Source organism: Equus caballus, chromosome 13, assembly GCF_041296265.1.
Source record: "Equus caballus isolate H_3958 breed thoroughbred chromosome 13, TB-T2T, whole genome shotgun sequence".
NCBI lineage: Eukaryota > Metazoa > Chordata > Mammalia > Perissodactyla > Equidae > Equus > Equus caballus.
In genome coordinates, this window is record NC_091696.1 from 47422142 (window position 1) to 47444200 (window position 22059).

The 22059-nt window shown below is 43.4% G+C and overlaps 1 protein-coding gene across 50 annotated transcripts in view; it reads right to left on the minus strand.

Annotated features, from left to right (window-relative positions):
• Positions 1-22059, minus strand: part of RBFOX1 (RNA binding fox-1 homolog 1) — a 1973933-nt gene that overhangs the window by 50680 nt on the left and 1901194 nt on the right. For 43 of the 50 annotated variants that reach the window (XM_070231066.1, XM_070231091.1, XM_070231079.1 and 40 more), the window contains 2 exons: positions 10590-10722; positions 6-45 (listed from right to left, as the gene is read on the minus strand). In XM_070231066.1, coding sequence (XP_070087167.1) covers positions 6-45; positions 10590-10722 — 173 coding nt within the window. The remainder of the gene's footprint in view (positions 1-5; positions 46-10589; positions 10723-22059) is intronic. The other 7 variants (XM_001502564.6, XM_070231095.1, XM_070231086.1 and 4 more) reach the window with 1 other exon arrangement.

Sequence of the window (22059 nt, forward strand, 5' to 3'; positions counted from 1 at the left end):
CTTACATAAATGTCTGCACCATAAAATCCATCCTGGTAAACAACACTGCAAGGGTGCACACACAAAGAAAAACATCCATATTAGTGCATTTCCCCATGCAGACGCACCAACCCCGGCACTGGCGAAGTTAGTCTGGAGACAAGATCCAAAACACAGGAACCGAGGATAGTTTTCACATTGGTTAAGGAGGTTGGAGACAACAGCAGTCGATCAGACCGAGAAAATTAGGCTGGGGTTCGGTGTTGGCCCAGAATCAGGATGTGGTGGTGTGCTGAGTACCAGACTTCCCGCTCTTTCAGGAGAGGGTGCAGAAATGCAAAGAGATTTGAGGCTGATTTTAAGTGGCCTAGGCAGATATGAGGGTCAGAGTTTGCATTCATTCAAACCACATACCTCCCCCCAGAAAAAAAAAAAAAAAGCATCTGCTTAAAATATATGATTGATAAGGATGGGGGCACAGATTGTCGCATTTTCAATATGGGTTATAGCTGAATGACCTTAGGCGAGCTGGACAACCCAAATGATTTCAGAAATTCTCTTCTATATTCTTTTACATGGTAGTATTATATTTGGTAATTGCATGTGCCACTGTTTCACGGTAAATGTAGGAGAATATCTCTAATTATAGGTGTGTGTGAACATGTGCGGGCAAGAATATATGTGTCTTTGTTTATATGTGTGTACATTGTGTGCCTGTATGTGTATACATGTGTTAGTGTGCCTATGTGTGTGTGTATACATCATGTGTATAAGTGCATGTGTGTATGAATGTACATGTGTGTAGTAGAATGTTTGCATATATATCTGTGTGTGTGTGCTCATGTGTACGTATGTGTGTGCATATGCATATCTGTGTGTAAATTCACAGGAATTATATCCAGACTAAGCCACGTCCCACATTATAACGGAACAAGCCTGGTTCACAGCAATACTCTGATCACTACCCATATAGTCACCCCAGAGACAAGGAACTTCATGGGAGGGTGAAAAAAAGATCCTAGACTTCTCCAGAAGTTTCTTGGTATACCTTGAGTGAAACAGCCAGGAAAAGAAGCCCACAGCTGTGCGATCATGGGAAACCGACTTAGAATTCCTCAACATTACAATGGGTCTAATGAGGATCATAGATAGCCTGCCCATCTCACAGTCTTTTGGGAGGATCACAGGATATCTTGAGTATAAGAACACGTGTTTCTAAATGCATGTTTTCTAAAGGATGATAGTTGTTATTAATAATCTTCCCTGATATCTCCCCACAGAGTTTATAGATGATTTATGATGCTTGCAAAGGACCAATGAGTCCCACCATTGAATGGAGCTGGGGTTCTAATAGAAGCGACACTTCGATTACCAAGGGATTCCAGCAGGTTTCAGTAGCAGAGTAGACCCCCACATAAGCCAAGCACATGGAGCCAAGGGAAGGCACTTTACAACACACACACACATGCACACACACACGGCAGTGACACTGGTTTGCTGGAGAACACTGTAGTGTGCTTCTCAGGGATTTGCAGAGTTGATTGGCTAAACCTCAAGTACCATTATCCTTAAAAGTGTGGCAGCGATTTCACACGCTAAGAAGGTTGGTAGGAATCACTTTTATTTTGATCTGAGAGGGCTAGAGTTCACGAGAGCACTTGTCAAGCAGCGTCCAACCCTAATCTGTGATACTGAGGTGTGCGGCATCCTGAGCTATGCTTTGAATTCTCTTTCAGCATTTCCAACATAAAAAGACAGTGTCTGTTGGAGGTCAGAAGGCAGGGCCAGCCTCTGCCAAGAGGACTTGGAACAGATCTGATGAAACGGGGGAAAGCAACAAATGTTTAGTTTGGGCCCAGAACCGCAGAGCTGATCACTGAGCCATATCAAACAGCTTCTGTCCCATTCTTTCGTGCCATCGTGCCTGGACACATGCTATTCCTTGCTCTGGGACGGCCTTTTCTCTCACTATCCTCATCCAAAAGCAGATCACCATTCAAGAGCCAAGTTAGATGGGAAACACATGGGCATCTGGGTCATAGCCTCAGCAATCAGCAGCTATGTGCCCTTGGACTAATTACTTAAGCTCTCTGAATTTCACTCACTCATCTGTAAAATGGGGAAAGAGGGAAGTGCCCACGTCAAGGGAGGAGTCAAGGAGATGATGCGTGCAAAGTAATGAGCAACATGCTTGACATCGTAGTTTTTACTAAATGTCACCATCTCTATGAACTTTATCCAACGCCCGCCTGAAGCTGAGATTTTTCCCTCCTCGTGTAAACACCCACATCACTTTTTCTGACCCCCACTTGGGCTACTCATCAATTTCTGCCTCATGTTAAAGGTATTTGTGGATGTGGCTCATTTCACCCTGAAAGTTGCGCCCAATGGCTTACACAACATTCTGTCTCGCTTAGTGTCTAACACATTACTTTTACACCTAGAAGATTTACCATACGTATCTGTGGAGTGAATATTGCCCATATTTTAAAGGGCAGGTTGGGCATTAGGAGGTGACAGAAAGTGACACAGAGTAATTTGCTCATCGACTCTAGCTAGAATTCCATAACCAATTAGGAGGAGGGATCTTGTGGTCTCAAGTTTGTCTCTGATCTGGTTATTCAGCATCACTGGCTGCGGTCAGTGGGGAAGGGGGAGACAACTGAGATTCAAAAGCTGGACCTTGACTAGGAGGCCAGGGTGAGAGGCTAGATAGAAAGTGATCCAGGTGTGAATCAAATTTTAATATTTTAACCAAACATTAATATATATTTAAATATAGGAACAATGCCTTTTTCTAAATATTTGTGGAGGGGGACCCAGTCTGTGTCTGCTCTTCTGTGAATAATGGAGAGAAAAGCTGAGCCCACACCTTGAGGGCTGTTCCAGTGGGCATGCATCGTGGATCAGGAGTGGCTGAGGTTGAGCTCTGGCTGAGAACATGGCCCTTTCTTTCACGAGGGCCAGTTCTTGTGCACTGTGGCTGGTTGTGTGCCTCTGTGTCAAGCCTATTAGTACCAACAACTTCCAGAAGTGACAAAAGAGCAGGCCCTGATAGTTGCCTCTGTCTTGTTCAGTAGGGTAACATAGTTGCCAGCCCTTGACCTCCACCGTGAGCCATTGAAAATTATGCCTTGCCCTCCACCGTGAGCCATTGAAAATTAGAACCCTGACATCCCCCTACTATGAGACAGAACCAAAGAGAAAATGTGATCCAGCGTCCGCATTTTGACAAGCTCAAACAAACTGAATGATGAGTACTCTCTCTCCACCATTGAAATGCTTATTATACTCCAACCAGGATGCTAAGGCACAAAGAGCAGAGAGAGCAAGTCCACCCTTGAAACCTGTGCTTAGGGAGCTTACAGGCAGTGGGCCACAAAGTCACAAATCCATATGCAGAAACTGAAAACTGTAGCTGTGATGGGTGCTGCGGAGGAGAAGAATAATGGTGCTCTGAACGTGTAATGGAAGGAGGAGGGTAAGCAAGAGTGGTGAGGGAAGCTGAGCAAATGTCATGGAAATGTCAATGCCTTAGCCAGGCAGAGAGGTGGAAGAGCAGGCAGGGCAAAGGGAAGAGCTTGTGCAGGGCCCAGAGTCTAGAGGATTCTGGACACCTTTGAGAGCCTACAGGAAGGGCATAATCTCTAGCTTTGGGGAGGTTCAGAGGCCCAGCACAATGTGGTGGTTTCGCTGAGAAAGGAAATCAAGAATTCTAGCTACCATTATAAACCACGCTGGGTAGGGATTGCTGTTTTCACCAAGGGCAGCACTTGCACATCTTGGAGAGAAATGAACTAAAGGATGCGTGATCTACCTTCATGATAACTCTATAAAATGAGGGACCAACATGGTTGTCCTCACTGGCAGTGTGAAAGGAAGCTGCTTCATGGGCTGCCAGTTTCACAAAAAGGCTGTGGTTTTTTCCCCTAAGCTACTTTTAATAGCACGAGCACAAATACTCCTCCTCATTTATAGATCGATTATTAAGTGTCAGTCCCTCATCGAAGCATTCTGTGCTCATTATCCCACTTAGTCCTCACAGTAGCCCTATGAGATGGATAATATTATCATTGCCTCTTTAGATGGAAAGAAACGGAACCAGAGAGAGCTAGCTATTGACTAAACTGGGATTCCAGCCCAAGTAATCTGGCTCCATAGCCCAAACTTTTAACTGCTATGGCAGGCAGCAGTAGTCAAACTTCAGCGTGCATCAGAATCACCTGGAGGTCTTGTGAAAACACAGATGGCCGGGCCCCGCGCCCAGCCCAGAGGTTCTGAGTCAATAGATCTGGATGGGGCTCTAAGAATTTGCATTTTTAACAAGTAACAGGTGATGCTGATGCTGCTGGTCCAAGGACTGGTAGACTCATTGCTCCATGGACCACCCCCCTCCATGTGCTATTCTACTTTATGTTTGAGACAACATTGAAGGTCAGCTTCCTAGGTTTTATTCTAAAGAAGCTGGAGATAGGACAGCTCTTACAAAGGCTCATGCTGGTTTCCAAGAATGTATCCAGACACTTTTTGGAGCTCCATGAAACAAGTGCACTTAAAATATCCGATAGGCAGGAAAAGGAGGGCAGGGGTTGATGTCTAGTTTGCATCCATAGATAAATTAACCACGGCCCAGTCACAAGAGAAGGAAGTTGCCACCATGCATTGAACAGGTGCAGCCCTATTTTAATGCAGAGGCGGTCTGTCTAGCCATGCAAAGGTAATTGTATTGCCTGTCAATCACTTTGGGACTGCAATATGCTTTTGCAAGAACATAATGCAAATGCACATCTCATTTTCTTAGAAAGGTAATAACAGTAGTTAAATATTTGGATGAATGCAAGCAGGGAATGATTGCACTATAGTAAATTAGTTTACTTAAAAAAAAGGAAAGAAAGAAAGTATAGGATGCCCAAACACACAATCTGTTTGTGTCATATAACATATCCCAACCACAAATATATTCTTGAAAGAAAGGTTATTTAAAACTGCTCTACCTTACTGCCCCTTCCAACTGGAAAGTAAATTAAATTTTTTAATGTGTTCGAATCTAGCTGTTTTTGAATGGCTATCAGGTGGGTCCATGAACTCCCTGGTATTTGTATAGATTGAGGGGTGTGTGTCTGCGTGTGGTGAATATTTTCCTAGGAAAAATAGATATTTTTAATTAGATCACCAAAGGCAACTGTGACATCCCACTCCTCCTCCAGAAAAGTTTAAGAATCATTGATTTATGGTGTTTGTCTATAAATGCATTCCATTAAGAGGATTTTTTAATTTTGTGGTGAGCAAGATTCACCCTGAGCTAAAATCCGTTGCCAATCTTCCTTTCTCTCTCTCTCTCTCTTTTTTTTCTGCTTGAGGAAGATTAGCCCTGAGCTAACATCTGTGCCAGTCTTCCTCTATTGTGTATGTGGGATGCGTGCACAGCATGGCTGACGAGTGGAGTAGGTCTGCACCCAGGATCCAAACCTGCAAACTCCACTGAAGTGGAGTATGTGGAACTTTACACACTCAGTCACGGGGCCAGCCCCCTAGAAGGCTTTTTTTTTAATGTGAGAGGTTACATTTTAAAACTAGCTGAGACATTAAACAAGAATTCACACCAGAAAAAAATAAAAAGCTAGAGAGAATTCTGGGAAGTATTCTGAGAATACGTGATGATGACTTTAATCCCTAGTGTTTATATTAAATGAGAAAGTTCCTAAGCATCAAATAACACAATCTGCGGATTAGACATTTATAAATTAAAACCCAAAGGCGTGGTTGATTTATAGATGGAAAGGTACACACACAGTCCTGGTGTCAGAGGCTTTTTTAGGACCTAACCTGTGAGCCGTCCCACAGGATCTATGTATGGGTTTCATTCCTGCACTGGCCAACTTTAAGAAGTTTTCTCCTGGAACACCACCATATTTCTCCTATACGCAAGGTAGCATAGAGTCTCCCAAAATACTTCTCAAGGTAACTCTAAGAAGTTGAATAGATGTGTCATAATTAATTACCTGAGAAAGTGCAGAACTCAAAGATACCCTCGAGAAGCAAGACCAAAACCCTATAGCAGATGTTGGATGCTTACCTTAGAGTCATTTATAATTTTAATAATCTCTTATGGTGCTCCATTAGAGCACCATACTGTATCCCCATACAATATGCATGGTACACAGTAGGCAGTTGATAAGTAGTTGTCTAATAATTTATTAACTAATTAATTAAGAACAAGAACTTGGTGAGGCCAATCTCTTGGGATTCTTCTGGGAGGGCACAGGGGTTTAGTTGCCGTCTTCTAACACGAGATGTTGTATTGAGTCTAGTGGGCGTGTCTCCAATGCTTCTACCTGCCTTCTTCATCCGCAGACATCAGCCCGCAAGCTCCCTTGGATGGCAATTACCCAATGGGTCATTTCTCCCAAACATGAGTCATAGGAAGACAGACTGGCCATTGTGGCTTCTCTATGGAAACTGAAACCAGGATCAAATGCGAGGAGAAAAATGGAAAACCTAGTCCATTCAGCTTTCTCTAAGACTGTTCACCACTTCATATTTTATTTATGATCTACATATCCCATAAACTATTGAAGCGCCTCTGTCCAAAGCCATTGCTGTGGCTTGTGGTGAAGGGAGGTCTGTGACCTGCAGGTGCCCCACAGAAAAGGGATAAGTGATGCATGGAGGGAGAAGGAGAGATGTAGGATCTGCCTGTGTACTCAGTACAAGCAAAGGGGACCTGGACCAAGAGAAGAGTATAGGCAGCTAAGGTCAATGATTACATCAACCTCAACAACAGTAGCTACAAGTCACTAAACACAAGTCACAGGGTAGACGTTACTAAGTTGTCACCTTAGTATGGTTCTCCCTATTTCATCCTCTATCAACTCTACAAGTTAACCTTCACTTTCCTGTTATGGTAACTGTATCTGAAGAGATTAAGTCAGCTACCCAGGGTAGTGTGAAATAGAATAGTGAGGCAATCTTTTCTGCCCCGAAGTCCATGTCTTTATAGAACTGTAACAATCCTGCGGACTGTGTAGACACTAGCTTTCTAACTCATCACTCATTCTCACTTAAGGCTGGCAATCAATAGGGAGTTGGCTGGCTCAGTCTAGGGTTTTTCACTCATTCCTAGGGCCCTCCGTGGTCCCAGAGAAGAGCCCCCCGACACACTTCCCAGGAATGTTCATGCACTAATATCCTAAGAAGTTTCGATTTAACTACATGAGAAAGAAGAAGATAGGGCCTCTCCATAACCTATTTTCTATAGTTGCTAGGAGGGTCTTCAGAAAATATCAGGATGTAGAGGAGAAAACCAAATCAATAAAAGGAAATGGATGAATGTAAGGGCCTTCTTGGTGAGTCCTCCTGTACGACTATCTTGATGTTGGATTCCTCGAAGGGTCCTCCAAGGCTTCACAAAGGTAGCCACAGAGATCCTGTGGGATTTTTTATTTCAATCTCCCAGAAAAATAAAATATGGAAGCCATACATGGGCACAGAATGAATGATACATTTTGCTTGGGATTTTTGTAACTAAGTATATCCATCTTGGATACTTCACGAAGAACAGAGGTTTAGGTTGGCAGTTAGACATGTCTTCAACTGGGGACAGTGGGAAAAATAAATTCTTCCTTAATAAATGCAGTTTGCTAAGTAGAAAATATGGAGATTGCTGAGTGTGAGACAGAACAGGGCAATTTAGGAAATTATTGGACTTAAATGTGTCCTATACTTCTCTTCCTGGAAGCCGTCTCTAAACATCTAAGCTGGGCTAACAGTCCTTTCTTGGCACTCACACGACACCGTAACTTATCGCTTACCATGCTTCCCACATTTATTGAAATTGTCAGCTTATGTGGCCCCCCCTGCCCCCAATTGGAAGAAACACCTCTGAAGGTACCATTTGCTTCAGCATCCTCAGTGTACAACAGTGCATGGAACACAATAGATGCTAGGTCAATGGGCATTAAGCTGAAGCAGACTGGAGTAAAGACGTTAGTCAAATCTAGAAATCTTTCCCCAAAGGACTTTGGAGACAAAAGATTACAGGAAATCTGCAAGACCTCCTGGACCACCTGAATCCTGAGAATGTCACTTCCTGGAAACAAGAGTGGATTTCCAACCTCTTTGCTACTTGCTTCCACTCAACACAAGCTCAGGGCCCTCCTCTGGCCAGTCTCTGCTCTTGTCCTTTCCAAGTGAGCTGTACTCCTGTGGTCTCCTTTAGCCTAAGACAAATAATCCAGAGGAACAGGGAAACCTTCATTTAAGATGCTGGGTGCACGCTTTTTCATTTGGTGCCCATGCAGTCCAGCCAGTTGGTAATCCAGCCAAACACCTGGGCAAACTAGCTGCATTTTTGACCAGCACATTGCCCTCAGAGAACCTGAGGACATGGACACACACCCCTCCTCCTTCTCCCGTCTTGAGAATTTTATCTTACTACTAAGTGTGGTTTCAGAATTCCAGTCACAATATTGTCAGCAAAGAGGCACGATCCACTATTATAACCAAAATGATTCAGAATATCGCTGGAATATTAAAATTAAATCACGTCCGAAGCAGTCACAAACACACTGTTTCACCATTTGGAGATGGCGGGGGTCTCTCCCTGGTGAACGTGGCATTAATTAGTTATGCATGGTTATTCCCGGCAAAGAGCAAGTTCATTATAAGTTAGCAAATTTCAATTTTACAGCAGGTGTGTGATTCTGAGATTTTTATAAATTGTTCATGTGAGGATAAGCCATATAATTTTACTTTATTTTTTTCTGTTCAATATAGTAGTGAGATACTGAGGGTACAAAGACGGAAAAGCTACAATTACCATCCACTAAGATGAGATAATGATTTTCAGACAAACTAATGTGGTATAAACATGCAATTTTGCATTTATGGCTTATGAATCTTGCTTTAGTCATTACATGAGCCTAGAGGGTAACTTGTTTTTTTTTTCCCCCCTTCATAACTCATTATGTGACCTTGGGAATAACAAATCTTTATTTCTGCATTTCTGGATCTATAAAATGGGCTTAATACTGTGGGACTGGAGACAATGATCACAGTGTCAATGATTTCTCATATCGTATGATAGATATATAAGGCTTACGACATGCAGATGCATTATTTTGGAGGGTGGGAAGAATTTAGGGCCAATTCATCCTTGGTTTATTTTTATCCATCATATTTCCCGTAAATTTTTTTTTTTGCTGTTGTCCCCTAAGAAGCTCAGAACTGACTCAAGTCTAATGATGACACAAGAAACGATGGACGTTTTCTTCTTTCTCTGCCTATATAATCCCTTTCTGATGATTTCACCTAGTTTCATTTCTTTATATTCTTAACTTTGTCTCATTACATTTGTTTTTGAAACACTTCAAATGCTTTCTTTGGAATGGGTGAGATATGAATAAATAATGAAAGAAGAGAGTTTCCCTTTGTCATCAGCATAATAGAGAGATGATCTAGGCTAATTCAGGCTTTCTAAAAGATTTATAAACAACGGGGCTATAAAAAATGCATTTAACCCTTTTCACATAGTCCTGAATAGAGCTATATTCTCTCTACAGACCAGAAAGCCAGTCATTGGCCAGTGAAGCCTTGGGCCAGATTGTCGCGGGCACAGCTGAGATATCCTTAGAGCAGCACTGTTGACATTTGGGACCCGAGAACTCTGTGTTGGGGCGGGAGGAGGGGCTGTCCTGTGCAGTGTAGCTGTTTAGCAGCATCCCTGGCCTTTACCGACTAGATGCCATCACCCCTTCCTGCTCCTGTTGTGACAACCAAAAATGTCTCCAGACATTCCAAATGTCCCCTGAAGTCCATTGCCTTAGAGACATCCCTCTCTTCCTGACTCCAGGGATGCCAGAATGTTCTAGAAGGATCCCTAACAGGAAGGCAGAAAGGGTAGCATTTCAGGATTGCAGCCCACCCACACCAGTATCATTTCAAAAAATAATTTTGAGCATTCACCACCATTCCTTGATATTCACTTGGCAATGCCAAAGGCCATGCACAGTAAGACCGAACTGGCAACGGGGAACGAATCAATTTGCATTTTCCTTCAGAGGGGAAAGGAAGGCAAATGCCATTTTGGAAAATCCAACTAAAACGGTCTTAATTCCAATTTCATTGAACTTTAAGAGTTTGCATTTGACTCCACACCTAATTTTCTCTTCTCAGCCAAAGGTTCATAAACCTTGAAGCGCAAAGTGTCTTTGGGGTGGGGAACAAGACCACCTCAGCGAGTTTTATGTTTGAAAACCTCAGGTCCCTCCACGGACAGATTCAAGGGGCAAATGTGATCCAACCTCCTTAATAACCAGATGTTTGCAATCATCCGAAATACATCTTTGGCTGTAACCGTTTCTCTGTTCTCCAGCATTCAGTCTCAAAGAGAATTTACATAACAACATGTGACATGTAGAATGCTTAAAGGCACCAACCATGACAGGACAAATTACACTCATTTTTCAATACTCTTTGCAAGGTGCTCCACTGCAGGCGCGCGCCGGGCTGCATGCTGGGGCGGTTATGGTGGGACAGTCAAGACCAGCATGCGCTCGCAGACAGGAGGGGCCTGGTGCAGGGAGGCCCGCCCGGGAGGCTGCCCCGCTTACCCGCCGTAGGCCGGGATTGGGGGCGGCGGCGCCGCGGCCCGGAAGGTGTTGTACACGGTGCGGCCGCGGCCTCGCAGGTGCGCCCCTCGGTAGGCGGCCGCGGCGGTGGCAGCTGGATACGGGAAGCCTGGCACTGCGGGACGAGAGGAGAGAGCAGAAAAAGGCTTTGAGACGCACGCCTGCCATTGAGGGAACCCCCGATTCAACCCTTCTCCCTGCTGGCCAAGGCTGGACACCTGCCCCCATGCTGGAGTCAAGGTTCTAAAGGTGGGCGGTAGGGCGGAGGCCAAGGTCTGATTCCAGAGCATACGGGCTAGTTAAGACAGTGGTCCCTGTGCCCGAGAGAATATAGTAAATGACATTCACAAAGAATTCTTAGTAACAGGAGAAAAGCTCACTGCACAAACTTAAATTTCTAAAAAGGTGCATTGCAACGTGTATGTGCAGTGTGTTCCCAAACTGTCTTGTCTGTTATCTATCATCTACCTATCTGCAGACATACATATGCGCTCACATATCTATTGTGTCTAATATATATTTATATATGTGTCTGAGCACAGAACATACTTAAGTCTGTATGTATATACATGTATATATACTGTGCATGTGTATATGCATGTATACCTGCATATGTGTATTTAGATATGTGTATCTATGCATATTTATATTGCATGTGTATGTACGTATGCATATAATTGTATATACATATACACACATAGTTCTATGTTCATAGTTGTCTGTGGTGCTGAACTGCATGAGTAAGTGTTAGTTGTCTATTTATAGCTTTTCCCTATCTAGTTTTTATTTATTTTCCACATTTTCCTTTGTGTACATATATTGCTTGTTAAAAATCGTTAACCGAAGTACTGTGTTCCTACAGACACATATATACATCCTAAGCATACGAACCCCTCATGCTCCAGGAAACAAATCATTACCAACGTCCCATCAGCCTCTTAACGGTTGATACAGTTTTTAAAACACATACAACAACCACAAACAGAAACAGAGAAGTTTGGGAACTCAACTCTGAAGAGGGTGTGGGCAGGGTTTTCTTCCCTGGGGGAAAATTCTCTGAGCAGGATGACTAGGTGAGGAGGCTAGAGGGAAATCAAGCCTGATGCTTGAGACGCCTGATAATGAATTCTGTTGCCTCTGCCTAGGACCTCCTTCTCTCATCACAGGCAGATCCTAACCCATGAAGCCTTCAGGAAACCGCTTCTGTCTTCCGGCTGCTTCCCCTTCTCCACATCTCACAGTGCTCTCACTACGCTGACCTTGCTCGTCTCATCCCACTAAGCAGCAGGCAGTGATGCCCAAACTGCATCCCAGGGAGGGGATGCTTGTCTGGGAAAACACATTTGGGAAACCGCTATCCCAAGAGATCTGAATTAACGACTCAGAAAGCCCCACCATGAGGGAAGTGCTCTAAGGTGGATAACCCAGCACACTCAAACTTCATTTTTCCAGCAACCCTTTATTTTGCAGAACACCCAACCTCTCATGGGGCCTGGGTTTGGAGAAGAGGCGAGTCAGTCATTTGTAAAGTTTTCTCTCTCCAATTAGTCTGCAAGTTCCTTGAGGCTCCCTCCATATCCCATTTGTCTTTGCATCTCCCTGTGCCTCCCCAAGTCAGCAGAAGCCCCGCTTTTTCCACAGTAAGTTCTAAATATTGCACACTGGAATGAATGTAAGGATGGCTTAAACACATGGACAAGGGCATGAAGTTGTGGGCTGTGGTCAGGCCAAATGTTTGACAGGCTATCCAGTAAACCTTCTCTCCTTGCTCCATTTTCTTCTCTCATGTCGCTTACCCAGCAGGGGCTTTGAGGATTCCCAGAGAGAGGGAGACAGGTGGAATGAACCAGGATGGGATGGGTTTCCTCCCCATCCACAGCCCTCCCTCCACTGCTCCATCTCTCCTGCGTTTCCATACAGTCTGTGTAATGACATACAAGGCTGGGAAGGACACAGAGTTTCTTTTGGCTTGATGTAAACATAAGGGTTCACGAAGGCACTACAGTGAGAGCAGCTCTTTACCTTGGTTAACTCAGCACACCCAAACTTCGCTCTTTATTTTGAGGAACACCTAACCTGTTGCAAGGTGTTGCATTTCATCTTGTGCTAAAGTTGTCTCCACTCTACATCCAAACTGCCAAGATGGGCCTTTCCCCTCCCTTCCATCGCCTTCAGGAGTAGAAACCTCCACTCCATCTCTTTCCATTCCCCCCAGAGTCCTTGGACAGAGGATGTTTGTAGTTGCATGATGGGTGGTAAGGGAGGGCGGGAGGGACAGGGAGTGGGGTTTCCCGCAGAAGCCCTTCCCAATTCTATACCACCTCATGGAATTGCATGGACCAGAATGTAACCCTTGAACCTGAAGTGACAGACTGCCTGGCTATCATCTGGAATTCTCCGTGTGTTCTTGAATGGCGAACAGCTAGACTTCATGGATTCCACCATCTCTTTCTCTCACGATGCCAGTAAAATGCTAGGATTTTAGAACCAATCTAGAATGGCTTTATCTTTCCATCTGTGTCTGAGGTAACCGTACAGGTTATTTTTAACCTTTTTAAAAATTGTTGTTAGAAACAAACCATTCAGCTGTACTTAACTCTCGGCTTGCTAGCCCTTAGCACCCACGTTTCCTAGCTGGTGTTTTCAACTAATGTGCTTGAAGTTGTAGAGAGGTGTGAATCTTCATGGAGAAAGTGGGTAAATCCTAATATCCTAAGAGCCCAAAAGTAATGAGATAGGAGATATCCATATCAGGACTGGGGAGAAAATGAGTGAGCGTGGTTTTGACTCCACCTCTCTCTTGCCACAGTTCAAATATTAAGTTTTCATAGGAACGCCCTGGATTTTGAAATAAAGAAAATGAAAAATTCACAATCTGGCAGAGCAGCTGGCTGCCTGTGTGAGGAAACACGGTAATTATGCTGACCCATTCATTATCGCCGGCTACCGTGCAGAGTGAGCGAGACAAGATCCCTCTCAGCGACAAGCAGGTTTTACAATAATTCTTGGAGGATTTAGATGTTGAGATAGAACATGAAACAGAAGCTCAGCAGTAGAGCGAGGGGAGCTCAAGCTGCTGAAAGTGTAGAGCCAGGATTCCATTTTGAACCCCCTTTGCTACAGGGAGAAAACCTCCTTCCCGGGCAGGATAAGGTATTTAGAGGTCTTAATAGGAGGCTCTTTGGGCTCCTCCATGCAGGGCACAGTGGAGTTCTTATTTTGTTGAAAGAACGTGGGAAGGACCACAGACATCAACTTCTTGGGAGGCCCAGGACTCTTAGGCAAAACATGGAGATTCCCTAATTCATGCTTTGGACCAGAGGCTTCATGGAGAAAGTATGGGAGTCTCCTAGATGGATGGTTTGCTCAGCTATCTCTTTCTTGTTGCCAATCTAGAGCTGGCCAAGGGGTCTCTTTATGAAGTCTCCAGTTAGTCACCATGATGAATGAGCATTTCTTTTCACCTTCCTCCTTCCCTTTCTCCCTCCCTCCTTCTTTCTCTCCCTCCCTCCTTCCCTACTTCCTTCCTTCCTTCCTTCACACCATTACTCCTCTTCTGATCTCCTTCTGGAGAAGACTGCCATGAACCTCCCATGGTGTACTGGCAATTAAGTAGCTTGGGCCCCAGAAATGAAGAAGAAGGACTTTCGCTTTTGCTAGAATGCCAGCTCCATGAGAGCGGTGACCTCCATCTGTTCTGCTCACTGATACAGAAGAGTGCCTGGCACAGGCAGGTATCTGGTACATAACGTCATATGTGCGTGGAAACCCTTTGGTGATTAACCAATGCTAGTCTCCTTCTTTCTGAAGGAGCAGAGGCCCTCTTCACCTTCCACCTTCCACAGCACTGTCCTCTATGCAAAGTGTCCTGCCCAGGATTTGCAAATAAACAGTATACAAATGATACAATTGGATCTCAGTCATGATCCTTATAAAAATAATTTCTACATCCATACTTATACTTGCTACATTGGCCCGGAAATAGCAACCAGACTTGGAATATGTGTGATTTCGATAAAAAAAAGGAGATGACTTGGATAAATGTGTTGGACTTGGAATTCTTGCGAACTCTCAATTCATTTAAATTCACTTTTATTGCTGCAGGGGTCAGAATTTGAAGATCAGTTTCTGGTTCTAGGGGAAAGCAGGACTCAAACATTCTCCCCAGACAGGTGGTATCTATCAAAAGACCTTCAGTCACATGGCTCCCTTCATATAGCCCCAGACAACGTTTTCTGGCAACCCAGCTAATCTCAGTCTCTGAATGCAATAAATGTGTGCAAGAAGAGACAAGTGGAAAATAACAATCTTTATAATCCCTAACTCGTCTGATTTGTCATTGTGCCTTTTGAGTTTCTCCCCTTCTCCATCAGAGGATTTTCCCCCCCTATGGCTGGTTTAAGACAGCCTGGCTCTCTTGCCACTAAGACAAATGGTCAATTTCAAGGGCAAAAAACCCACAATTGTTTGTTAAGCTTCCTTTAGACTCAAAGTGGGATAGAGGAAAATGATTTTTTTTACTTGCCTACCAGGTGCGCTGGCTTGTAGATGCTGGGACATGGTTAACTGCATATTTGAAGCAACTAGGTGGATAGAAGATTCAGACACAGATTAAACAAAACCCAAATGGCTTTCTCCTTGAACCACATAGAAAGAAGACGTCTTAATAATGTGCTTACTTTGTGGCATGACACTTATCCTTTGTTGAGTGAAAGTTATCATGTCATCTATCAATGCCCCAGTCTAGGAGCTTGGATCCAGTAAGTGGGCAATAAATGTTTAATAAATCCAATGCAAAATGCCAAATGGAAACTTACAATGTCCTCTCCATTTCTGGAATGGAGTAAATCAATGTTAATAAAAGTCGTAAACCTGTCATCTTGTCTCATATTTGTAAATGCCTCTTTGTTAATTAAAGAACAATGTGAGAAAGAAAAGACACCAAATTATAGGCATTTCTGAACCTCAGCACTGGAGTTTGATTTTTTTCTAATTGAACTTCAAGTTCGTAAACATGTAAACAGACCATCATTGGAAAACAATGGAAAGTATTCAGGTTGCTTTGTGGATACAGTATAAATCTTTAGTTCTTGGCATGAGGGAGACAAGGGAGGGAAAAAAACCCATAGGTTCATTATACTGGAAAGGTTCCCTCTTAAGCCTTATCCAGCATGAATCAAAGTGAAAAATCTGGTATCATTGCAACGAAAATTGGATTTAGCTCATAAGCTAAAATTGAGTTTCTCTCGAAGAAAACAGGACGAGAGCTTTTGGAGCAAATACCAATTGCGCATCTTGTTGACACATCAGCATTGCCAGCCCACCCACTCCCAACCTTCAGCTAGATTTATACCCAGAGCCTATTTTGGGGGAGGTTAACGGAGTAACCATCTCAGTTCACGGGAATGAGGAGTTGTATACCGTGGAACTCAATGAAATGGAAACTTCGGAGATGTAACAAGAGGCACGCTGTGACGTGCTCAAGAATCAAAGCAAATCAACATTTTTAAACGGAAAATGTGTGGGTGTATCAAGCAGCCAAATGGGCCATTTACCAAAGTGTCAACTGCTTACTGCCTGTCTCCCCCTCCAAGACAAAGCCCCTACCTCCCACCTTCTCTGAGCTCTGCATTCAATGTATTTACAGTGACGAACGCGCGTTTTCCCCCTTCCGTCTCCTTTTTTACGAATATGGTGCTTACCTTCAGAAATAAACACAAATGAGATCATCTCACCAGCCTGGAAATCCCAAGAGAAGAAACACAAAACCAGGGGAAAATACTTGAGGGTTATAAACTGCATATTAAAGTTTTAGAGCTCTGGGAGAGATGGAAGAATAGCAGATGCAAAAGCCGACAGGGGGGCAGATTCAGCATCAAAGCCATAAAAATATACAACCGCTTTAATGGGCAATTATTCTTTGCATTCGTGCGCTGGCTTGAATTTGCATGAGGTTGCCAGATGCCCTGGAAAAGGTGTGCCATCAGAACGGATGAGGGGGCTCTCTCTTTCTCCTACTCCTCCTCCTTCTTTGCTCCATAATGCCACTTCCCCCTACTCTTTGAGCATTTGAAGACTGAGAGATGTTCATGCTAATTTGGGGTTGAATTGTTCTGTGAGTAATTTATGGTAGGAAATATTCACTTACACAATTCTGGGGTGCAGACGCGCTTTCAACAGCAGGTTCATGGTTCTGCAGGATTCCCCTTGGGGGATCTCCCACTCCATGTGCTGGACCATAAATTAAGAAGTGGTATAATAGGTAACATACCCAGGCGAGATAAACAGCCAGCTATAGCTCAATTTCAGAGGCAGAGCATTGTGTGATAAACATCACAATGGATTGTCCAAAAAAACAGAATTTTTTTCCAAGTGGCAAAAATGTTTGCTTATTTTTTCATAATGAATCTCAAAGGTACATCGAATAGGTTTGTAACACAGAAGTTATACACAATTAGGTCACTATCTTTAATTGACATTCAGTGGAAAATTTAACACGATGGAGCATATTTAGTTCTAGGTCAAAACAAAAGTGAAAAGCCTTCCAATTTTGTTAAAAATCAGTAATTTCAAAGTTTGGGAGAAAAAGGGGGTGTTCCATCCATTCAGTCATTCACGAAAAGACCAAAACGGTCACTTAATTTGTCGGAACCTCTGGTTCTCCTATTTACATATATTTATGCCTGAAACCCACATTTGGGATCGACTCTTGTTCCATTTTTAAATGCATGTTGATGTTAAATACTGCTGTTTAGAAGTGAATAAATCTACACTTTGGACAAACAGTTCCTTACAGGACATCCTCATTTGAAATGCATTGAATAGGAAAACAAAAATTTCTAATTAATGTACAAGTCTAATCGCCATTCTCCACATGGAAGAGTAATTTTTCACTGTTCATTTGCTCGGTTTAATCTCAAAACTGACATAACAGAAACGCAATGTCCTATAAATCTCTGCTCATTTGTTTCTTTAATATTCATATTCCATTGAACTGCAGCTGCTTGTTGCTGCCGTCCATTACAACTTGCAAAAGTGTCGATAAAAATATTATGAAAGGCAAGATGTGTTTCTTCCCGGCTGCGCGTGCCATTTATTTGGGGGAAAGACAATAAATGGCTCGTGGATTGTCCCCCCGGCCTGCTGCTTGGTGGCTGATTAGTGATTAATTACCTGGCAGCAAATTGACATGGCACGAGGAAATTGACACAGCCCTGATTAATTAACTTTTTATGGGCGGTAGTTACTCACAAAACATTGCGCACCATAATTGAATCTCTTTACATAACGTCATGGTACAAAAGTTTTAGTCGAATCCAAATTAGCCAGAAGTTTCTGGGCTGTTAGAGGTTTGATTAGGATGTGTCGAAGGAATTGGCAAGAACTTGAACTTGGAGAGAAATGCACGTTTTTGTAGGGAAAAAAGATGGTGACACTGTACTGGCTGGATTGCCCAAGCTGGATTTTTTTGACCTAAATCTTTGCTGGGTGAGGCTAAAATGCCTCATTCTCCTCCAGCCTCCTCTGGCTGCTGTTTCTCAGTTGCTTCTGCAGGTTATCTTTCCTTTCTTCAGTCTTAGAGACTGGTTGAGGTCTTAAGGAGGTTGAGTTGATTCCCTAATTCAAATCTTGGTTCCAACATCACCTCCTCCTCCCAGGGCCCTGCCTGTCAATCTCACTCCACTTCTCCTGACCTCACCACCGTCTCCATCATATCACTCCTTTTACTTTTCCTTCACTTATCAGTCTCTTACCACCTCATTTGATTGCAACTTCATTTTATATCTCTCTGTTGGGGTATCCTGAGGACTTTGTTTTGTGTCTCAAGCATCTAGAGGGTTACCCGATCAAGGTAATCCCTGAAATGTGTGTTGATTCTATTGTCAGATAAACTCACAATGCCCTGGTAGTTCAGTAACAGAGGAAAAATGGGTGATGGTCCTTGAACCTGTAAGAGGTGCTGAGATGTTTATGAAGGAAGCATATTCCAAGACTGATAAGTAAATGACAAACAGTAGAATATACTGGAGTATATGAGGAAGCCATTTGGGCTAACACTAATCTGGCCTGACCTTGTTTTTCCAAAAGGGGCTACGTGGCATGTTGAACATGGATTGTATATCTGCCTTGAATATTTACTATGTCCTAAAGACAAGAACAATGCCCTTAAAGATAAGGATGTAACTTCCCCCACCGGGCATCTCTCTCTAAACTAAGGATTAATTGCTGACCTGCTACGCTAACCTTGGACCACCCACCTTGTGACCACTGACCTGCTGTGCTGGCAAAGTGATCTTGTGACTATTGCAAAAGGGACATTCCAATCATATGCGATACATGCTCTTTGACGGTGTATAACCACTCTGTACACTCCACTTCTTTGGAGTGCTCCATTCCTTTGTCAAAGAACTGTTCTGGGCTATATGGTCCTCAGTGTTGGCTCATAATAAACTCAACCCAATTTTGATTTATAGATTGGTTATGAATTATTTGCATCAACAAGAGAAAGTCTGGTTTAGTGAGGACATTAGTGACAAGGGACTCTGGACCTCACCTGTCTAAAAGTCAGGAAGTGGTAACTGGAATAATGCAAGCAAAGACGTGATTACAGTGGTCAAAATTCCAACCTCCGTTACTCCATTATTGGATGGAGGAGATTCAACTGTATGATATAACAGCTACCATTTGCTAACACTTGCTAATCACCCAACCCACCAATTAACCCACTAACTCTTCACAAAACCACAAGAACCATGTATTATTGCTATATTCACTTTCCTGGGGAGGAAAGGAAGACACACAACAACTCAGAAACTCACCCAATGATCTGAACCCAAGCAGCCTGACATGAGAACCTACCCTCTTGTCTATTGCCCACCAAGGCAGCTAGGACGAAGTTATCCCACGGCAGCTCTGGGCAAACACTTCTCCTTCCCCTCTCTCTATACTCCTCAGAGGCTCTCAGTTTTTATTTCCCTCCTATTGCCTTTACAAGCTGCTACATCATCTCCCTACATCCATAGCACATCCAAGAGAACCAGCCCCAATTCATCATGGACTGAGTTAATTTGCAGGGGAATCTGCTGACAAGCCTCCCTGAGACCTCAATATGCTCCTTGTTGGGGGCAGGGGGTAAAAGTGGAAGGGGGGGCACATGCCATTTCTTCTCTTCTATATTTATGTTCTGAGATTTCAAGACACCTGGAAGGGCTTTGCTCCTTTTCTGCTAATTGGATACAGGCCATGGGGATCACTATTGATTTATGTTCCTGATAAGATTCCAAGGCAAGCTGTTTCCCTTCTCCACTGGGGTTTATCTCCACATCTGGACGTGAGCCAGGAGGGTGGTATACAATCCCAAAATGTTGGGGAAATGGACTCTTCCAGCGATGGGGACCTGGGTTACATTAGTCTGAGGTTACACACACAAACCTAATTACTGTCAAAGTAATGAGCTCCCGATGACTAAATTCAACTAGAAATTTTCTCTAAGATTTGGTGAAGAAGCTTTCATAAGATTTGGGAGTGTTGCGCTTTTTTCCATCTACTTGCAATTTGTTAATATTGTTATGAAATATCACTTGACTCGCAACTTGGTTAGAAATAAATCTCTCCTTCAGGAGGAAAAGAAATGAGTCATCTAGGAAAATAAAAATAAACTAAATGCAAGGAACACACAGGGACTTATTCTGAACAGCAAGTCTGGTGTTCCCGAAGCAGAAATGTTTCCTAACTTACAAACAAATTCAAAAAACCGCAACAAAACCCACGCACAACGCTCACGTACGTGAATGTGCTTTCACCGTTTAGGTCTTTGTGACTTTGAATGAGGATAGCAGCCTGGGGTTTTAACTAACTGCCAGGTTCTTCCTGTTTACCTCCTGAAGTTAGCTGCCAGCTCCTTTCTTCCAGATTACAAATGGTCGGGTTAGTCTAACCGACATGGGGCGAATGCCATGGCTGCTGAATGAGCAGTGATATGCTTTCACTGTGCAGAAGACATATTTGTGATCTGTCTACTCACAGGTATTGACAATACCCCCCTGGGCAGGATTTTGGTAACATTTCATTCAGCAAAAGGAGAATGAATCTCAATCTCGGAGCGTTTAACTTGGCAGAACGGCAGAAGGCATTTGCAAAGGTGCTTTCCGTAGTTGGAAGGAATGGTGAAGACAGACAAAGCTGTGAGATGTTGAGATCTATTTTAATTTGGACGAAGCGATTTGCCATAACCTATTGGTTTGACAAAACCTGTACCGGTATCAATTTAGCTTTTTGCAGGCAGCCGTGGAAAAAAGCAAATAATTTATATAAATAATTACTTTATCGAGTGCATATACACAGTAAAGGTTCAATTGTTAAATCATTCATGATCTAGCTAACAGCTGGCTGAAACAGCAAGCTCGGTGAATTGCCTCTCCAGGTAGGAAACAGGGCAAGTGTGATAAGTTAGCTTCCTTATGCTGCACTGGATTTCCCAGGGTTCTCTAGGGCTGCTGCAACTTCTGAACATGAGGCCCTTAGAGGGGGTTGGCGGTGGCTCACGGGGTGGGGACATGATGCAAATGCCATCGTTCGTTTCACTTCCAGCCATCGCTGTGGGTCTATCTAGCTGCTCGGTCCCCTTGGAGGCCATCTGATTTTGAGAGTCAGCTTCCAGACTTGAAAGACTAAGTCTTGATCCTTTGAGCAACACCCCAATCAAACTTGGGTGCCATCTGGACCTAGGGATCACCTGCCTCATATCTGAGCTGGAGCCCTCCTGAAACCCCAAAAGAACAGACTGAAAGAGAACCATTCAGAAATAGTCCAACTGTCCAGTCACTAGACTAATATAAACCTTCCAAACCAGCTTCTTTGATGAACTTTCAAAAGGACCTGGAGAAGATGGCTTCTAAGAAAGAAAGGAAAGGTACAGCCATCTGTTTGAGGAGCTACAATGCCTCATTTAATGCTCACAGGCAAGTAGGTATTCATGAATATGTTCATGGCGGAGGCTTGGCCAAGGTCGCGCCATGAGTGTACCACGGCAATTTAGACCCAGCTCTGCCTGAATCCAGCTCTTCTCACTAATCACTTGTTGCTCAAGGAGAATTTTGTAAAACCAATACGAAGGACTAGGATGTGCCAGCAAGAAATGATCTCTGGGAAATGTTTCTTAGATCCGTGTAACAATTACCAAGGGTGTGGATGATACATATCCTCGGGCAGGTGTGCCTATAGAGATGGTTCTTGTACGTTTATTTGATTTTACATAAAAAGCAATTAGGCATCAAGAGCCTACATTGCATGCAAACAAAGCCCACAGAGACAGATCTAAAATACATGATGTCTTATTTGGTCCTGAAAACTGCATTTTGTTAACGTTCCCCCCCAAGTTCTACAGTAGCAATAAAATAGCTTTTGGTGTGATCGTACTTTTACGTATATAAAAACATGATTTAAGAAAATG